Source organism: Marmota marmota, unplaced genomic scaffold (genome assembly GCF_001458135.2).
Source record: "Marmota marmota marmota unplaced genomic scaffold, marMar, whole genome shotgun sequence".
Classification (NCBI taxonomy): Eukaryota; Metazoa; Chordata; class Mammalia; order Rodentia; family Sciuridae; genus Marmota; species Marmota marmota.
The window spans coordinates 410,814-429,687 of NW_026000060.1; the positions used below are offsets into that span (position 1 = coordinate 410,814).

Below are 18,874 nucleotides of genomic sequence, written 5' to 3' on the forward strand. Positions count from 1 at the left end.
TTATTCTTGTTTTTTTATTCCTTCTTTATTTTTCTTGGTGATATTCTTGGCTTGCTGGAAAATATTTAGAGGACTAATTAGATCTTAATCTTCCATGTCCTACATTTTCTACAACTTCATGTCACACTAAAGAATGTGAAGGGTAAGTGTCTCTCTACAGAAGAAATAAGCCTTATTATTCTGCCATCAGTCCTATTATTGACATACAATCTCATGTTTTTTCCAATCATTATTTGAACAGCACAGAAAGTCAGGCTGTGAACAACAGCAGAGTGGATGGAATTTTGTTTGTAACAGGAACAGGTAGTACACAGGTAGATGTTTATCCTGAGATTATGAATGCTGTGGACTGCAACTTAAGATCCCCATTACTGAGCATGGGTCCTCTGCCCCCTGATCACCATTATTTCTTAAACACTTTTAAGGCTTGATGTCTAAAAATTCTGACATACTTTTACCAAAGAACGCTCTGTGATTAGTGGCAGCAGGAAATAATTAAAAGAGTGTGGTTGAAAAGGCATTGATTTGGAACATGACTAGTGTGATGGCCACAGGTTTTCGGCATCATCTAGGGAGCCTGAAAGACCTTGCCAGTAATGACCTTTGACAGTTCTTCACTTCCTTTCTGTAACATGAAATAATTTGTAATTATTTAATTTTGCTTTGTTTTCCAACTAGAATATAAGCTCCAGAGGGGAAGAACCTATGCCCGTTCTGCCTGCTCATCCCCTGTTTCCACAGTGTCTAGAACACAGTGTTCTGGTGTCTGATATAGTGCACGGTCCATAGTCGTTCTCAATCAAACAACTTGTATTAAACAAATGAATCAGATCATGAAGTCCCCCGTCTGCCTCTGCCTAGAGACTTTCCAGGTTCATATAATGGCCAGAGTTTCTGGCCTTTCCTCCTGATTGGGGTATCCTAATGATCCTACCCTGCTGTGGACCTGTGTCGTTGATGATTTTGTGCTTCCAGGGGTAGGAAAACTTGTCAATAATAGATTCACTCTGCCCACCTCTTAAAGGTTAGCTATGCAGACATAGCACTGCAATTAGAGGCATGAGGGCAAGAACATTCTAGGGTGTAACCTGCAAGCTACAAATTCAGCTCATTCTTCTCTACCTCCCTCTACAACCTCATTGTTTGACCAGAAGCTTAAGAAAAAAATGTTAGTAGGAGAACTTTTTTTTTTTCCTCTGCAGTGCCAGTTCTGTAGGTAACCAATAACATGTTCAGAAAAGAAACACAGTGAACTCAACTATATAAAAATTAAGTTAATTTAAAAAAAACTGGGACTGGAAAGGAGGTGATGTCCTTTGTTGGTTAAAATTGCTAGTCACAGAAGTGAACACAGGCATGTCGAGGGTGAAGAGGCTGGAGGAAAAGGGATAGAGCTCTAAAGGACCAGCTGCTCTTTCCTCCTTCTTTCTCCTTTGCCATCTCTGTCCTTGGCTGCAGCTGGCTGATCTCCTTCCTGACACGACTCTCTCTCTCTTTCAGGAAGATGAGACAGGCCGCTGGTGCCTCACAGCACATTCCTTAAGAAGCTTTAAAGATACTCAGAACATCCTGAAATACCTATAGAGTATGTAGCATGATCTTATTTGTAAGGGAAATGGCTAAAATTTTTGAAAACTTTGAGCATTTTTTTTTTCCTTTCTGAGATTCACTTGTAGGGAATTTATAGTTTGCTTTCTTCCTATGTAGAAGATAAATTCTGAAAGATTGGATTCTAACCTACCAGAAAACTCAGTCTGCTTGCATAAAGAAAGTAGGTCAGGAGTCACTGGTGCCAATCAATTTTTCTGCTCATATTTATAGACAACAATGATTTAAAATAGTATGTAAAGATTCCCAAGTCCTATCTTAAGGCAGCTGTTTGTTGAATGAGGTTCATGGTTATTAATGAGAGGCCCCGTTCAGAAGGACAGTGGTTCACAAGTCCTAACGGTGACGGGAAGGGCACAACCCCCACTTCTACATGTCTCTGATTCTGTTTTCCTGCTGCCTACCACCCCATCCCACCAGCCTCTTTGCCTTTCCCTACCCATCTGGGTTCCTTATGCCACTGAGAATTTTCAAAGGTTATTTCTTCTCCCTGGAACTCCCCACACAGCTCACTCTACTCCTGTAGGGGTCAGTTTCACTGTTATTGCAGTAGGGCCAACCTACACTGGACACTGCATGAAGATTGTAACCACTCTCCTCAGTCCCAGTACTCCAGATCCCCTTGACCCATTCTTGGTCTTTTCTCCATCACACTTTTCACTTTCTAATTAATCAATATCATTGTGCTCATTGTTTTATTGTTTGTGTCCTATAACTAAAATATAAGATGTAGGAGGGCAAGATTATTATCTGCTTCCCGACCACTGATGTATAACAAGTATGTATAATAGTGTCTGATATGCTAAAAGTATTACATATACTTTTACTGAATGACTGAATAAAGAGTACCTGTTTTTTTTTTAATTTCTAGAATAAATCTGGAGTAAGGGCTGGGGTTGTGGCTCAGTGATAGAGCACTTGCCTAGCACGTACAAAGTGCTGAGTTCAATCCTCAGCATCACATGAAAATAAATAAATAAATAAAACAAAGGTATTGTGTCCAACTGCACTTAAAAAAAAAGATTTTGAGTGAGTTTCAGGCAGACTTGATGTTTTCATCCTACAGTACCTAGCATAGCTAGAGTGAAGAGAAAGTGCTCATATTTTCTGCTCAGGTTAGGAATCCTTCAAATGTGTATCTTCATGTCTTCTCAGGCATTCATAGAGCTCTGTGTAAGTTATCTCATTTGTTTTTGTGTTAGTTGTTAAATGCTTTTACTTCTACTAAGACATGAAACTATAGCACACCATGAAATAGATTTCAGTTTCCCACTAATTGTTAACTAAAGTGCAAATATGAAGAATGGATTACTATGGTATGAAATCCCACAAGTTCCCATATACATATCCGTTCTATGCCCCTTTCCTCCATACCTGTGCTCTGTGCTCTGGGGGCTTGGGATGATTGAGGCTGCCTCCACACCTCCCTCTACACCCTGCTCCACAACCCAGTCTTACATCCAGAAGCCATTGAGCTACCTGCAGTTTCTCCTCTTGGACCAGGGCATGGCACACACCAGGGATACATTCACTTGTACAGCACATGCAGGTGGAGGTGGGCATCTCCACCCCAGATACTATAAAGTATCAGTCCATATATCCAACTGCCAATTTAGCACCTACTGTAGCGTTTACTTTGGTCCTTCTCCAACAGTCCCCGACTCAGTCCATAGTACCACTTCCTTCCAGTTGTCTATGTCCAGAAACCTTGCAATGATCCATGTAACCTCTCACCCAGCACCCCATATCCATTTATAACACAATACTGTCCATTTTGCCTGCAAAATATTTCAAATAACTTTTATCTTTAACCCATCATTGCTCTGCAAACATCTGATCCATTCCCAGAGCCACAATAATCTTTTCAAGGCAAAGATGATTAAGCTTGCTTAAGCATTTCTGGCTAATAAGTCCTGAAGGTCTATCTTGTGCCTGTTTCTTATGTATTACTTTACTTCCCCCCTTCTGCTAGAAAGATTCTGATTTTTACATCCTTGGACCCTCTGTTCCCCTTCTTATAGGGAATGTAGTTAATCTCTGACCCATAGTATATTAGCTTCATGGGGCAGGGGCCTTATGCTTTTTATTGGTCATCATAATGCCTAGCCCAATATCTGCTATTAAGTGCCTTAAAAATCTGTCCAATATATGAATATCTGTGTTTGATCTACTGGCTGAAAACTTACTTGGAAATATATTCTAGGCAGTTGAAAATGCAAGAGATAAAAGTTAGACGTAGAAATAAGAGTTGGGGACCATCCTCATATACCTGATATCTGAGGAAGGGGAAAATGAGCATGAACCACCAGGGAAATTCTGTAATCAGAAAAAAAAGAAATTCAAAAATGGACTCTCAGTAAGATTCTCTTTGAATAGTTAGCTAGAAAGGCCAGAAAAGTAACTGTTATGTACTTAAAAGGAAAACTAACATTTGAGAGTGAAATTTTTCATAAAGGAAAGGTTGACGGTAGGGTCAGACACTATGATGAGACACAGAATATGAGCAATGAAGTAATGGATTTGGGAAGCAGATTGTCATTTATTAAGGGGACTGTGCACTAAGTAAAGTATACCGATAAGAAGTACCCCATGAAAGTTCTGGTTAAGGATATTAGAAGAATAAATAAATAACAGATGTGTGTGTCACACAAACATACACATGTTCTGTTTAAAGTTATATGCCATCCTAGTTCTTTATTATACAGGTAAATTTCATTACTGCTTTCATTTTCAGCCAAATGCTAATAAACACAACCTAAGCAAAATACTCAGCACACATCTGTCCACTAGATTTTCACGTAAGTACTTTTATCCTCATGGCAATCAATTGCTGTGTGAAAGAAATTATATAAAACAATTATATTGAGACTCAGATAATATCTTCTCCAGTGCTGGGGATGGAAACTTCTGCCTCCTGTGTGCAAGGTAAGTGCTCTACCACAGAACTATATCTCCAACCCTTCAGATCTTTTGAATCAGTTACTGAGGGCCACCAAACCAGTGAGAGGGGGAGCGGGGTTTGAGCCTGTTTTCTATCAATGCCTTCTGCTTTTGTGGGTGTGGGGGGAGGTAGAACAAAAATTGGTACAGAAACATCATGCAAACTTAACAGAAGAGATCTGTAAGAGCATTCTATTTAAAATCATAAGTTTTTTAAACCCCCGTGGGAAACAAGTGTGAAACTTATGACCCCCAGAACTGGAAGGGAGAGGTATGACTCACCTCAAAACTCTACGTCAGCCCATCACCCATGCCAGGCATTTTGGTATCTGTATATCACCCTTGAGGTCCTTTCACTTGCAGAAACCTTTGGTTACTAATGAGGTCTGAGTTGTAACTAATTGTTACACTGAATTGTAGCCAGGCTTTCTGCCCTTCTTATTCTGTACTCTGGTGCTACATCCAAGCAACATCACCCTCTCCCCAGTGCCCAAAACAACATACCGGGTACTGCAGACCATAACATTTGTTGGGAGGACAAATGGTGGAAGGATCTCTGTCCAACAATTCTGAAGCCCCGGTTTTAGAGTGGCCCTGCTAATCAGCTGAATACCTTGAAATAGACCACAATCTCTCTGTAAATTTCAGTTTTGTCATCCAAAATGGTGGCGCAAAACAGTCAATTTACTATGCTCACAAGTTCCGAGGGTCAGGAATTCAATAGCAGGGAAACAGATGGGGACTGAAATCATCTGGAACTTCATCAGACTCATGCCTGGGGCCTGAGCTGGGTCTACCTGCAGGCTGGGCTCCCTGGGCAGTGTTGAACAGAGTGCCATTGTGTGCTCTCCCACACAGCCTAGGCTTCCTCACAACGCCTCAACCGGACCTCTTCAGACTTGGCCTTGGCATCACGAAGCATTACTTTGACACACTCAGTTGTTGTAAGCAAGTCAGGAGGGCCACTTCAGGCCCAAGAGGTGGGGCTAGACCATACTTCTTGATATAGGAAGGCCAGGCACACTGCAGAAGAGCAGGTTACACAGGCAGTACTGGGGCAGCCAGAGACATTCCTTGAGGACTCCCAGAAATACTTGGAGGCAAGATACTTTTCAGTGGCCTAGAGTCTGCTTGTCATGCTGGTGAGATCAGATTACCAACTAAAAGCCTCTGAATTAACCAGTTCTTCCTCCGAGGGAAGGTAATGGTTTGAATTATGTCCTCCCAAAATTCATATATCTAAGCCCCAGCCCTCAGTAACTCAGAATATGACATTTGGAGATAGGACCTTTAAAGAAGTTATTGAGTTAGAAATAAGGTAATTAGGATAGACACAATTCAATATGACTGTGACTTTGTAAAAAAAGGAGATCAGAACACAGACCCAGAGAGAGGAACACCCCTGTGAAGACACAAGGAGACCATATCTACAAGCCCAGGAGAGAGCCCTCAGGAGGAATCAGCCCTTTCTACACCTTAATCTTGGACTTACAACCTCTGTAACAGTGATAATAAATATCTGTTTTTAAGCTCACAGTCTGCACGGCACTTTGTTAGGGAATTCCTAGAAAATGGATCTGGTGAGTGACTGGGCACGTTTTAGCCATGTGGGAACAGTCCCTAAGAACTGCCATGCATTAGTACCTTAGGATCTGCCATTCTTGCTTAAGGGACACCTTACATGCCTGTGCTCTATGGCATTTATGACTCAACTGGACAGTTCACCTCAAATTTGCTTTTTAACTGTTGGTATTTTTTTCCCTTATGTATGGGGCTTATAGTTCTTGGAGAGAAATTTAAGGTTTTGTGTATAGTTTTTACATTTTACTCTTCTGGTATATTCAATTAGGAACTGAAACAGAGTTTATCTATCATTCTGTAAAGGTACTAGCTAAAATAGGAATGTGAACTTTATATATGTGTCACTAGATAGATAAATATCTCCTTAATAAAGTTTATCTTATTTGCCCAAATTATGCTTTGACCAGTATATCTCTAAAATAAAATATCTCTAAATAAAAATGTCTACATGTATAAGAATGATTGTCTCTGAATTTTGGTAATAGGAATAAATACAGTTAACCAAAATGTCTTAAAGTAAGTATTATGATACATTATGGTTTACTGCTTCATGGGTACCATGGAATAATCTATATTTTCAAAGACCATCTAATGGCAAGGAATCATGGTGAAGATAGTGTTAAGTGGCAAAAATTGTACACCATTTTTTTCTTACAAAATTTGGAATAAGTGGGTATATATTAATTTTTTTAAATATAAAATGTATGAAGGAAATTAAGGAAGAAGGGAAGGGAGGAAAGAAGAAGGATGGAAGGAGAGAAGAGAGGGATCAAATAATGGGACAGATGCAACAAGGTACTTGTGGTGGTATTCTTGTATAGAATCATAGGTGGGTATTTCTTTAGAATTTTCCTTCACTTCTAAGAATTCTAAGGTGATGTGACCTTAAAATGTGTAAGTAAACTACAGAACATGAGAATTGTTTTAATGTGTGGGTGATGGTAGTAACTCTCTTCCTCCAGCTGAGGCTAAACTCATATTGAAAGGTAATTCCAGTGTTTAGAAATTCGCCTATTCCCACCCTCTTCTTCCTCTTTCCTCTGCCTTTACATCCTAGAGAACGTTACAACTGAGTCAGCCTCTGTTCCTGCTGGTTTCATTCTGGGATTGACAATGGCAACAAAAAACATTTGGCGGGAGGTCAAAGAATCACAAAATTTTAGAGCTGGAAGAGATCTAAGAAAATATCTAGTGCAACAGAGCTATCCTGATGTTAGCTGGAAAGCAAGAAATGCACAACAGAACATATTACTTTGCCATCATAAGCAATTATAGGTCTCTGAACAATAAAGTTGCCTGCATGATTTTTGAAGCTATTTGTATTTTCAAGTCTGTACCACTTTCATAAATCTGTGAGAAAAGCCTCCAAACTGCGCTATCATCTGGGAGCACATAGTGGTGGTCCGGAACTGACACTGGGTCAGTGTGGTGTGCAGGAGCAGGGACTGAATGTGGGCTAACTGACCACCACTGGAGCAATGTTTTCAGTTCCTGGTGGTACTGCTTATGAGCGATAGCCACAGGGGAGAGCAATTTTCATGTGACATGGTTGATGGAACAAAAGACGTGGAATAAAATGGGAAGATAGAAGGTGGATCTGTGGGATGAATTTAATCCCTGATTGTGTGAAGAAATTACTGAATTACCATAAGACTAGGGGGTGAGCCCTATCCTGTGGCCATTTGCAATTTAGTTTTAGGGAGATATTTTCTAGTATTTGAAGCATTCCATGAAAATTCTACTTTCAGAGGTAGTAAGTTCCCTGCAGGTGGTACAAGTGGAAACGTCTAGTTTTAAGGGATGTGACAGAAAAGAAAACCAACAGGAAGAATGTTGATTTTGAGCATGTTAAGATCCCTCTTAACTCCCTGTGTCTCCTATTTGTCAACTCTGTGATGGCACGTATGGGTGCCATCACCGCATTCACTAAGTTCCTTGCTTCTCTTACCTTTTATTCCTTCCCTACTCCCCCCGTATCACACAAAAACTTCAGCTAGTGTACGTTAGATAGAAATCCATTAACTACCTCTGTCATTACTTTTTATGTATGTATGTATGTATGTATGTATGTATGTTTGCATTACAATTCTCAATACACCTTTATACCAAAATTTTATCATATCTCTGATTATATATAAGGTATGTTGACACCAAATTCACATCTTCATATACGTATTTTGTATAATGATGAGGGTCTCCTTTCACCATCCATGCTATTCCCCTTCTTCTTCCCTTTCCCTCCATCCCCTATTCCCTATCTAGAGGTAATCTTCCTCCCTTGCTCTCCCTCCCAATCCCATTTTGAGTCACACCCCCCCCCCCAGCTTATATCAGAGAAGACATTTTGCATTTGTTTTTTTGGTACTGCCTCACTTAGCATAATCTTCTCTAATGCCACCCATTTCCCTGCAAATGCCTTGGTCTTATTATTTTTTATTGCTGAGTAATATTCCATTGTGTATAAATGCCACATTTTTTTATCCATTCATCCACTGAAGGACATCTATGTTGGTTCCACAGTTTAGCTATTGTGAACTGTGCTGCTATAAACATTGATGTGGCTGTGTCCATATAGTATGCTGTTTTTAGGTCCTTTGGGTATAGTCCAAGAAGACGAATAGCTGGGTCAAATGGTGGTTCCATTCCCAGCTTTCCAAGAAATCCCCATACTGCTTTCCAAATTGGCTGCACCAATTTGCAGTCTCACCAGCAGTGTATGAGTGTACCTTTTCCCTGCATCCTCGCCAGCACTTGTTGTTGTTTGACTTCATAATGGCTGCCATTCTTACTGGAGTGAGATGGTATCTTAGCGTAGTTTAGTTTGCATTTCTCTAATAGCTAGAGATGATGGTCATTTTTTTGTATATTTGTTGATTGATTGTGTATACTCTTCTGAGAAGTGTCTGTTCAGGCCCTTCACCCATTTATTGATTGGATTATTTATTTTGGGGGTGTTTATCTTGTTGAGCTCTTTATATACTCTAGAGATTATAGCTCTATCTGATGTGTGAATGGTAAAAATTTGTTCCCAGGATGTAGGCTCCCTATAAACCTCACATATTGTTTCTTTTGCTGATAAAAAAACCTTTTAGTTTGTATCCACCCATTGTGGATTCTTGGTTTTAATTCTTGTGCTATAGGTGTCTTATTAAGGAAGTTGGGGTCTAGCCCCACATGATGGATATTAGGACCTACTTTTTCTTCTATTAGATGCAGAGTCTCTGGTTTAATTCCTAGATACTTGGTCCATTTTGAGTTAATTTTGGTGCATGGTGAGAGAAATGGATTCAGTTTCATTTTGTTGCATATGGATTTTAAGTGTTCCCAGCAACATTTGTTGAAGATGCTACCCTTTCTCCAGTGCATGCTTTTGGCACCTTTGTCTAATATAAGATAGTTGTAATTTTGTGGGTTAGTCTCTGTTTCCTCTATACTGTACCATTGGTCTACAAGCCTGTTTTGGTGCCAAAACCATGCTGTTTTTGTTACTATTGCTCTGTAGTATGGTTTAAGTTCTGGTATAGCGATACCACCAATTTCACACTTCCTGCTTAGAATTGGGTTAGCTATTCTGGGTCTCTTATTTTTCCAGATGAGTTTCATGATTGCTTTTTCTATTTTTATGAGGAATGCCATTGGGATTTTGATCAGGATTGCATTGAACCTGTATAGTGCTTTTGGTAGTATGGTCATTTTAATAATATTAATTCTGCCTATCCATGAGCAACATAGACCTTTCCATATTCTAAAGTCTTCTTCTATTTCTCTCTTTAGGGTTCTGTAGTTTTCATTGTAAAGATCTTTCATCTCTTTTGTTAGGTTGATTCTCAAGAATCTGATTTTATTTTTTGAGGATATTGTGAATGGGATAGTTTTCCTCATTTCCTTTTCAGATAATTTGTCACTGATATACAGAAATGCCTTTGATTTATGGGAGTTGATTTTATATCCTGCCACTTTGATGAATTCACTTACTAGTTCTAGAAGTTTCTTGGTAGAGGTTTTTGGGTCTTCTAGATATAGAATCATATTATCAGCAAATAGTGCTAATTTATGTTCGTCTTTTCCTATAGTTATTCCTTCAATTTTTTTCATTTAATTGCTCTGGCCAGTGTTTCATATTTCTATGTTGAATAGAAGTGATGAGAGAGGGCATCCTTGTCTTGTTCCAGAATTTAGAGGAAATGCCTTCAGATTTTCTCCATTTAGAATGATGCTGGCCTGAGGCTTAGCATAGATAGCTTTTACAATTTTGAGGTAAGTTCCTGTTATCACTAGTTTTTCTAGTGTTTTGAACATAAAGTGGTGCTGTATTTAGTCAAATGCTTTTTCTGCATTGATCCAGATGATCATATGGTTCTTATCTTTAAGTCTATTGATGTGATGAATTACATTTATTGATTTTCCTATGTTGAACCAAACTTGCAACCAGGGGATGAATCCCAATGGATCATGGCGCATGATCTTTTTGATATGTTTTTGTATCTGATTTGCCAGAATATTATTGAGGATTTTTGCATCTATATTGATTAGAGATATTGGTCTGAAGTTTTCTTTATTTCAGGTGTCTTTGTCTGGTTTTGCAATCAGGGTGATATTGGCCTCATTGAATGAATTTGGAAGTACTCCCTCTTTTACTATTTCCTGAAATAGATTGTAGAGCATTGGAATTAGTTTATCTTTAAAGGTCTTGTAAAACTCAGCTGTATACCCAACCGATCCTGGGATTTTCATGGTTGGTAATCTTTTGAAGGCTTATTTTATTTCCTCACTTGATATTGGTCTGTTTAAGTTGTGTATATCTTCCTGACTCAATCTGGGCAGACCATATGATTAAGGAATTTGTCAATGCCTTCACTATCTTATATTTTATTAGAGATTAAGGTTTCAAAATAATTTCTAGTTATGTTCTGTATTTCTGTAGTGTCTGTTGTGATATTGCCTTTTTCATCCTGTGTGATAGTAATTTGGGTTGTCTCTCTTCTTCTCTTCGTTAGCGTGGCTAAGGGTCTGTCAATCTTATTTATTTTTTCAAAGAACCAATTTTTATTTTTGTCAATTTTTCCATTTGTTTCCTTTGTTTCAATTTCATTGATTTCAGCTCTGATTTTAATTATTTCTTGCCTTTTACTGCATTTGCTGCTGATTTGTTCTTCTTTTTCTAGGGCTTTGAGATGTAGTGTGAGGTCATTTATTTGTTGGCTTTTTCTTCTTTTAAGGAATTAACTCCATGCAATGAATTTTCGTCTTACTACTGCTTTCATAGTGTCCCAGAGATTTTGATATGTTGTGTTTGTGTTTTCATTTACCTCTAAGAATTTTTTAAAATTCCTCCTTGATGTCTTCTGGTAACGCATTGTTCATTCTGTAGCATATTGTTCATTCTCCATGTGATGTGGGAATTTTTCTTCCTTATTTTATCATTGATTTCCAATTTCATTCCATTAAGATTGGATAAAATGCATGGTAGTATCTCTACACCTTTGTATTTGCTAAGAGTTGCCCCGTGATGTCGCGACCCCTCGCGGGCAAGGGAAAACACGACACAGGATTCTTCTTTCAGCAGTTTATTCAGGCCTTGAGTCATGTATCATCTTCTAGTGACCCGTCGCCGAGCGCCCAAGCACAGCCTAATAAAGCCTCCAGCATACCAATCTTAAGCTGCCACGTGGACCTTTCTCATAGGGTGGTAAGGGATTGCATGCCAATTCTCCATATTAGGAGTTGTTTATCACAGGCCACAGTGGAAGCTGGCGCCATCTTCTAATGGTGGCCACGGTCTAATTAGAACGGCTCACCACACCGTGACATAAGATATGGTCTATTTTAGAGAAGGATCCATGTGCTGCTGAGAAAACAGCGTATTTGCTTAATGTTGGTTGATATATTCCATATGTCAATTATGTCTAAGTTATTAATTGTGTTATTGAGTTCTATAGTTTCAACTTTTTTTGGAAGATCTGTCCAGTGGTGAGTGAGGTGTGTTAAAATCCCCCACCCATGATTATTGTGTTGTGGTCTATTTGACCCTTGAACTTGTGAAGAGTTTGTTTGAAGAACATAGCTGCACCATTGTTGGGGACATATATACTAATGATTGTTATGTCTTGTTGGTGTATGGTTCCCTTCATCAGTATGTAGTGTCCTTCTTTATCCCTTTTGATTATCTTTGGCTTTAAGTCTATTTTATTTGATATGAGTATGGACACCCCTGCTTGCTTCCAAGGTCCATGTGAGTGGTATGATTTTTCCCAACCTTTCACCTTCAGTATGTGTTTGTATGTCTTTTCCTATCAGATGATTCTACTATAGGCAGAATATTGTTGGATCTTTTTTTTTTTTAATCCAGTCTACTAGCCTATGTCTTTTGATGGTGAGTTTAAGCCATTAACATTTAGGGCTACTATTGAGATATGGTTTGTATTTCTGGCCATATCTGTTTATTTCTGTTAATTAACTTGATTTGTGTTTCCTCTTTGATTAGTTTTTCCTTTACTGTACTACCTCCCACTGTTGATTTTCATTGTTATTTTTTTCATTTCCTCTTCATGTAATGTTTTGCCAGGGAAGTTTTGAAGCGCCGGTTTTCTACCTGCAAATTGTTTATTTTTTGATTATCGTGGAAGGTTTTTATTTCATCTTCAAACCTGAAGCTTAATTTTGCTGGATACAAGATTCTTGGTTGGAACCTATTATCTGTCAGCATTTGAAATATGTTGTCCCAGGATCTTCTAACTTTCAGTGTCTGTGTTGAAAAATCAGCCATTAATTTAATTGGTTTATCCCTAATTGTAATCTGCTTTCTTTCTCTTGTGGCTTTTAACATTCTCTCCTTGTTCTGTTGTTGGGCATTTTCATTATAATGTGTCTTGGTGTGGATCTCTTGTGGTTTTCTACATTCAGCGTCCTGTAGGCTTCTAGGATATGGATTTCTGTTTCATTCTTCATGTCTGGAAAGTTTTCTAAAAGTATTTCATTGAACAGATTGCTCATTTCTTTAGTTTGGACCTCTATACCCTCCTCTATCCCAATAACTCTTAAATTTGGTCTATTTTTGTTATCCCATATTTCTTGGGTGTTCTGCTCATGGTTTCTTATCAGCCTTTCTGAGCAGTGTACACTTTTCGAGATGATATACTTTTCTTCATTGTGTGATGTTCTGACTTTTAAGAGTTCACATCTGCTGGTGATACTCTCATTTGAGATTTTAATTTGGTTTATTATTTCCTTCATTTTCAGGATTTCTGTTTGGTTTTTTGTGTAACTTCTATTTCCCTATAGAGTTGATATTTTGCTTCTTGGATTTGTGTATGTAATTCATTGTCAAAGTGATCTTTTATTGTCTGCATTTGCTGTCTAAAGTCTTCCTTGAGACTCCAGATCACCTGAATCATGTATATCTTCGAATTTTTATCTAACATTCTTTCTGCTGTAGCTATTATCTCTTCTGTTGCTGAATTGCTCTGCATTGTTTGTGGTCCTTTCTTTCCTTGTTTCTTCATGTTGCTTACTTTTCTTCCCAGCTCTGTGTGACTGTTGCATTTCTTCTCTCTTTTCCTCTCTCTTTTTTTCATTCCTTTTTCTCTATCTCTTCCCCCATTTTCTTCTTCTTCTTCTTTTTTACTTCCTCCTTTCTACCTCTCCCAACCTCCCAAGTGTTACTCACTCTACTATGTGTAATTTACTAAATGAAAATAGGTGATTATTTCTATGCTTCTTTTTGTCCTCCCACATTCTTAGCTACCCTAAAATACCTCCTGTCTGTTCTCCTGCTAATAACACACTTCGAGGAGTTCTCCTCCAAAGTAGCTAAGATATATTAACCCCCATACCCTCACATCTTTCCCCCTAAACATTCTGTTTACTTTTCTTCCAGTAAGTGGTGTTGTGCATTTCAGGTTGAGTCTCTGCCCTCAAAGTTGAGGCAACAATCCGATAGAGGCAGCTCTCCCTCCCCCTGCCGGGTGCCTCTCCAATCCGTCAGTCTGTGGTTTGCTCCCGGTCTCTATCCCCCTCACTTCTCGTGCCAACAGGCACCAATTACCGTGACTCTAGTCTGCAGCCCTGGGTTCACTCTGGGAATGTGGCACTCTGGCTGCCCTGCGCTCCTGATCAACTGATGGCTATCTCTGTGTTGGGTAGTCACCAAGTCATCACTGCTGTGGAGAGGGGGAGTTGGAACCTGGCAACCTGTTCTGTCTTATTCCCTCTGATAGCCATGCCCACCAAGAATTGGCAAGAAAGATTTTGGGTTATCACAGCTGGGGCAGGGGTGTTGGAGATCAGGCACCTTTTCAGTTTCACTCAGCTCTGATATTCACACCCGCAAAGAGCTGGTGAGAAAGTTTTTGAGTTATCACAGCTTGGTAGAGGGGAGTTGGGACACACACACCTGTTCAGAAGCCAATCATGCTGTCTGTTACATATGCCAAAAGCTGATGTGGTAGATTTTCCAAGATGGTGGCTGCCCTTTTCTGTGCTAGGGTGTCCGGTGAGTTGGAGGGGGCTAGGATGTTCCGCTGCTATGTCCAGAATTTGGTCCTCAGTCCGGTGCACTGTGGTGACATGGGTCACAGTCTGCAATGATCCAGCCCTAAAGGATCTATAACCCTGCATCTCCACACTGCCAGAACTCTGTAGCACTCAACTCCACCCATCTGCGGCGGGTTCCCAGGCTGTGCTGCTCGAAAACTCTGTCCTTTAGTGTAGCCACTTTAATCAATAATCTTAGCTCATCTCCTGGATAATCTGTTGCAGCTTCTACATCATGACTTTCTGTTTTCAAATATAGTTTCACTTCATGGAGAAACTCCTGCTTGCTCCAGCATTTCTTATGCAGCTCCTTCAACTCTCTGAGTCCTCCAAAATTGAGAGAATTAAGATCTGTGAAATCACTCTTTGCAGTGATCAAAATTGACAGATTTCACAAAAAGTTAAGTCTAGTTGAATTGATGGAACAAGGCTATGACTCCCTTCCCCCAACCCTAAGGATTCATTCTATTTTATGCAAAAGTTTGAGGTTGAATGCACATTTCAGAAGCCAAGTTTGGCATCCTGTTAGATTCATGCAGACGAGGTGGCTGGAAAATCTCAGTACCACGTGGACACAGAGTGCTAGCCAAGGCCATGGGAGTGGCTATCACCTGGGTGAGTCTGCCCTGGAGATGCACAATATCTTTGTTTTGTTTGTTAACACCAGTAGTTGAACATAGGCATTTGTATTTTAATAAATCTTGAAACTGTTAAATTTGCAAAATTCTATCCATGTTTGCTTAAAATGTCTTATTATCATTAACTTTTTTTTGCAGAAACCTGAACAAAATACTGCAATAGAGCAACACAATCTCTGCCTTTGCAGAGTGTAAGTGAAGGTCCTCCACCACAGTGCAGCTCGTAGCTCAGAGTCCAAGTGCTGCTGACCACAGCTTACATGGACTGCAATTTCACATGATGAACATATTGGCAGTTTTTTTCCTCTTCAAAATTCAAATTAACAGCTGATTGTCAGGTGAAAGAGAATGAGAAAGAACCTCAAGATAGGTTAGACTCTAGGCAGGGGCCTGCACAGCAGAAAGTTTTAATGCTGTGAATATGTAGAACATCATTCTGGAGTTTGCAGTTCAATAAGGAAGTCAGTCTGGACGTGTCGAGGACACCCATGCCTTTGCCATTGCTGTTGCCCACCAGTAGCCAGGGCTCCTGGAGGTCCACTGCAGCCAAGGGACACTTGGAAGGGTCCTCCTGCAGGAGGAAGCACACGAACTCCTTGACCTTCTTGCTAACTCCTTTAAAGTAGTCATCTGGGAAACTAAAGTCTAATCGGCAAATATTCAGGCACGTCTCTTCCATGATGTCATCCAGGAAGGGGGACACACCACTAAGAAGCACATATGTGAGCACTCCAACACTCCACATGTTGGAGGTCAGGGAGACAGGGTTCCCAAGAAAGATTTCAGGGGCTGCAAACTCAGCGTTCCCCAGTAACTGGTGGGCATAGTAGGTCATGTTGAGCTGGACAGCATCTCCAAAGTCAGCCGGTTTAATTGTTGGCGTGGCTAAATTCTGATCCACCAGGAAATTCTCAGGCTAGAATACAGAATAAGACAACTGTCATTTTCAAACATATGTGATTTTAAGATTATTCTGATTGTCAGCAGTCCATGGTGAGGTAAAAGGCACCTGGGAAGTTGACTGGGACACACTGCCTGTGCATAACACAAAGAACATTTTAGCACATGTCCAGGCAAAGAGGAAATGTGCTAACAGAGGAACTGCTGCCACAGCTCAGCACAGAGTAGCTCTCTGAATTCTTAAACAACAAGTACCCTGGGTGTTCAGTTTTCCTCCCAGCACTAGGAGCATTACTTTTCTCTTTGTAAATTAGCAGTGAACTTTGTCCCATGACACCTCAGTAAAATTCACAGGAACTTTTTCAAAGAAACATGAAAAGTAAGACTCAAATATTTACCTGGTATTTTCCTGATTGTTTCTATCACTGAATGTAACTCTAACAAAAAGACCAGAGATCCATGATCCTATCCCCCTCCACTCCCTACCATTTCTCACAGGCCCCCCAGAGCTCTTGGCTTGGCTCTGGAAGACAGGCTCCAGTGGTCATGTGGCCAAGCTGGTTGAGGTCAGACCCACACTTTTCCAGCCCTGGGCCTGCCAACCTGTAGGTCCAGGTGTGCTATCCTGCAGTTGTGAAGGCATCAGACAACTTCCCGAACCTCCCCCAGGTATGCTCTGATCTTCCCTTCAGTGAGGCTTCTTCATTGTACAACACAGTCCAGGAGGTGACTCGGTCAGCCCTACAGAGGTAGGAATGGTCATTTTCATAAAATGCTTCAAATTACAGACTTCCTCAGGCTAGTAAGAAATGCACCATGGATCTGCCCCCTGCCCCGTGAATGTTTTATCAGTACTTCAGGATCGTGCCTTCACTGTATGGTGTGACTAACAAGATGAGTGACATGTGTGTGTGTGTACGTGTGTGTATGTGTGTGTATGTGTGTGTATGTGTGTGTGTATGTGTGTGTGTATGTGTGTGTGTGTGGGATTGAACCCAGGGCCTTCTGCATACTAGGCAAGCACTCTATCAACTGAGCTGCATCCCCAGCCCTGGAGAGAGTTTTGACTCAATGTGGAGATGCAAGTATGGAAGGAGGTGTCTGGGTCTTTATAGGAATTGGGTGGTGGAGAGGGCTGGTCAGGGATTCAGCCCTGCACCTCTCAATGGAAGATGGTGCAGCATGCACCAGGCAGTGCCTCACACACAGCCATACTCTAGATATCTGTGTTTGAAGTCAGAGGATTACCCTACCTCCCTCAGAATTAGTTTCCTTATCTGTAAACTGGGCAACATGAAGGATAGAAGAGGTGTGTAGTTAAGAGCCAGATTATAGGGAAACACAGCACTTACTCTGAACTCACCTTTTCTTCCCTGCAGTGCTGGGGGTGGAACCCAGGGCTTACATGGGCTAGGCAAATACTCTACCACTGAACTACACACTAGCCCTGAACTCACTCCTATATTGAAGAAACACAGATGTTTCTTGGAGATTAGAACACAGCAAGGGCTGTTGTCTGAGCCCAGCCGTATGGCATGGGGTGGGATGAGTCTTGGTTGGAGGCTGTCCTGTGCCTCTGCAGGCACCCCACCTCTGCTCACTAAAGCAAACAGCACTGTCTTCTGAGCTGCAACAGTCAAAGAATAAAAACAAAAACAAAACCTCCAGATGTTTCCAATTATTTCTGGAGGTGAAACTCCACAGTGAGAACACCTTCTCCAGTGTCAAAATTTTGAGCATTCTTTCTTTATAAATAGACTGAATCATTCTCTGTAACAGTACAACAGCACCAGGGAGGCTGCTCTGGCAGGGGCAGGCGTTCTCCAGGGAAAGTGCTCCTGGCCCTCCCTTTTTAACCAGCCCCCACTTGACAGGAGTCCTCAGAGGCAGGACTGGCCAGCCCTGAGCTGATGCCTGAAGGAGTGGCCACAAGCTGGTCTTGGCAAGGCCACTGCACCTCACTGAGCACACCTGCCCAGGCAGGTGTCAGGTGTCAGGTCAGCTTCAGGCCACCAAGAGAGGCTCAGTCTTCAGCACCCTGGTGGTGCTAGTGTCTGCACCAGACTTGACTATTATTGGACAGCACCCAGTGGAGACGGCCAATGAGGAGCGGGTGCTGGAGGTTCTGCAGATGTCGAGCTCATGGGAGACCTGGTAATGCTTCATCAACTTCTTGTTGACAAAATTTTTCTGGCCACTGTTCATTTGGTTCCTTTCTGATCATATTTCTTAACAGCAGTGAATCTGCCCCTATGAAGAGACCGAGAAGATCGTCTCCAGAGTACTGTGAGGTATGTGAAAGGACAGGCAGAGGCTGCCTTCATGGTACAGAGTCCCAACACCTGTGCATAGGCCTAAGAACTACTCAGTGATGTCCACGAACAGTTAGATACTAGGCAAACACCTGAGCCTTCTAACATTTCCTAGGCCATGCTGTGGGGAGTTTTGGTGTTATGAAGCCCCAATCCTGAGTGTGTCCAAGCCCCTTCATGGCATGGCTGTCGCTCCTTCCTCCTAGTGGTAGCCTCCATCTCTCATGCCTGTTCTGGAAGTCTCTGTGGCTTCCTGACCACTGAATGTAGCAGAAGTGACAGCACAAGAGAGCCTTAGCCTTACCAGGCAGCTTCTACCATTGTCCACAAGTAGAGCTTTGGGAATGATGTGCAGAGGCTGCA

At 40.9% G+C, this 18,874-nt stretch overlaps 1 protein-coding gene across 1 annotated transcript in view; it reads right to left on the bottom strand.

The window, feature by feature from the left end:
• Positions 1–15,660: 15,660 nt before the first annotated feature.
• The window catches only part of LOC107160706 (leucine-rich repeat protein SHOC-2-like), a 73,415-nt gene continuing 70,201 nt past the window's right edge, over positions 15,661–18,874 (bottom strand). The window contains exon 7 of the mRNA XM_015507350.2: positions 15,661–16,215. Coding sequence (XP_015362836.1) covers positions 15,661–16,215 — 555 coding nt within the window. The remainder of the gene's footprint in view (positions 16,216–18,874) is intronic.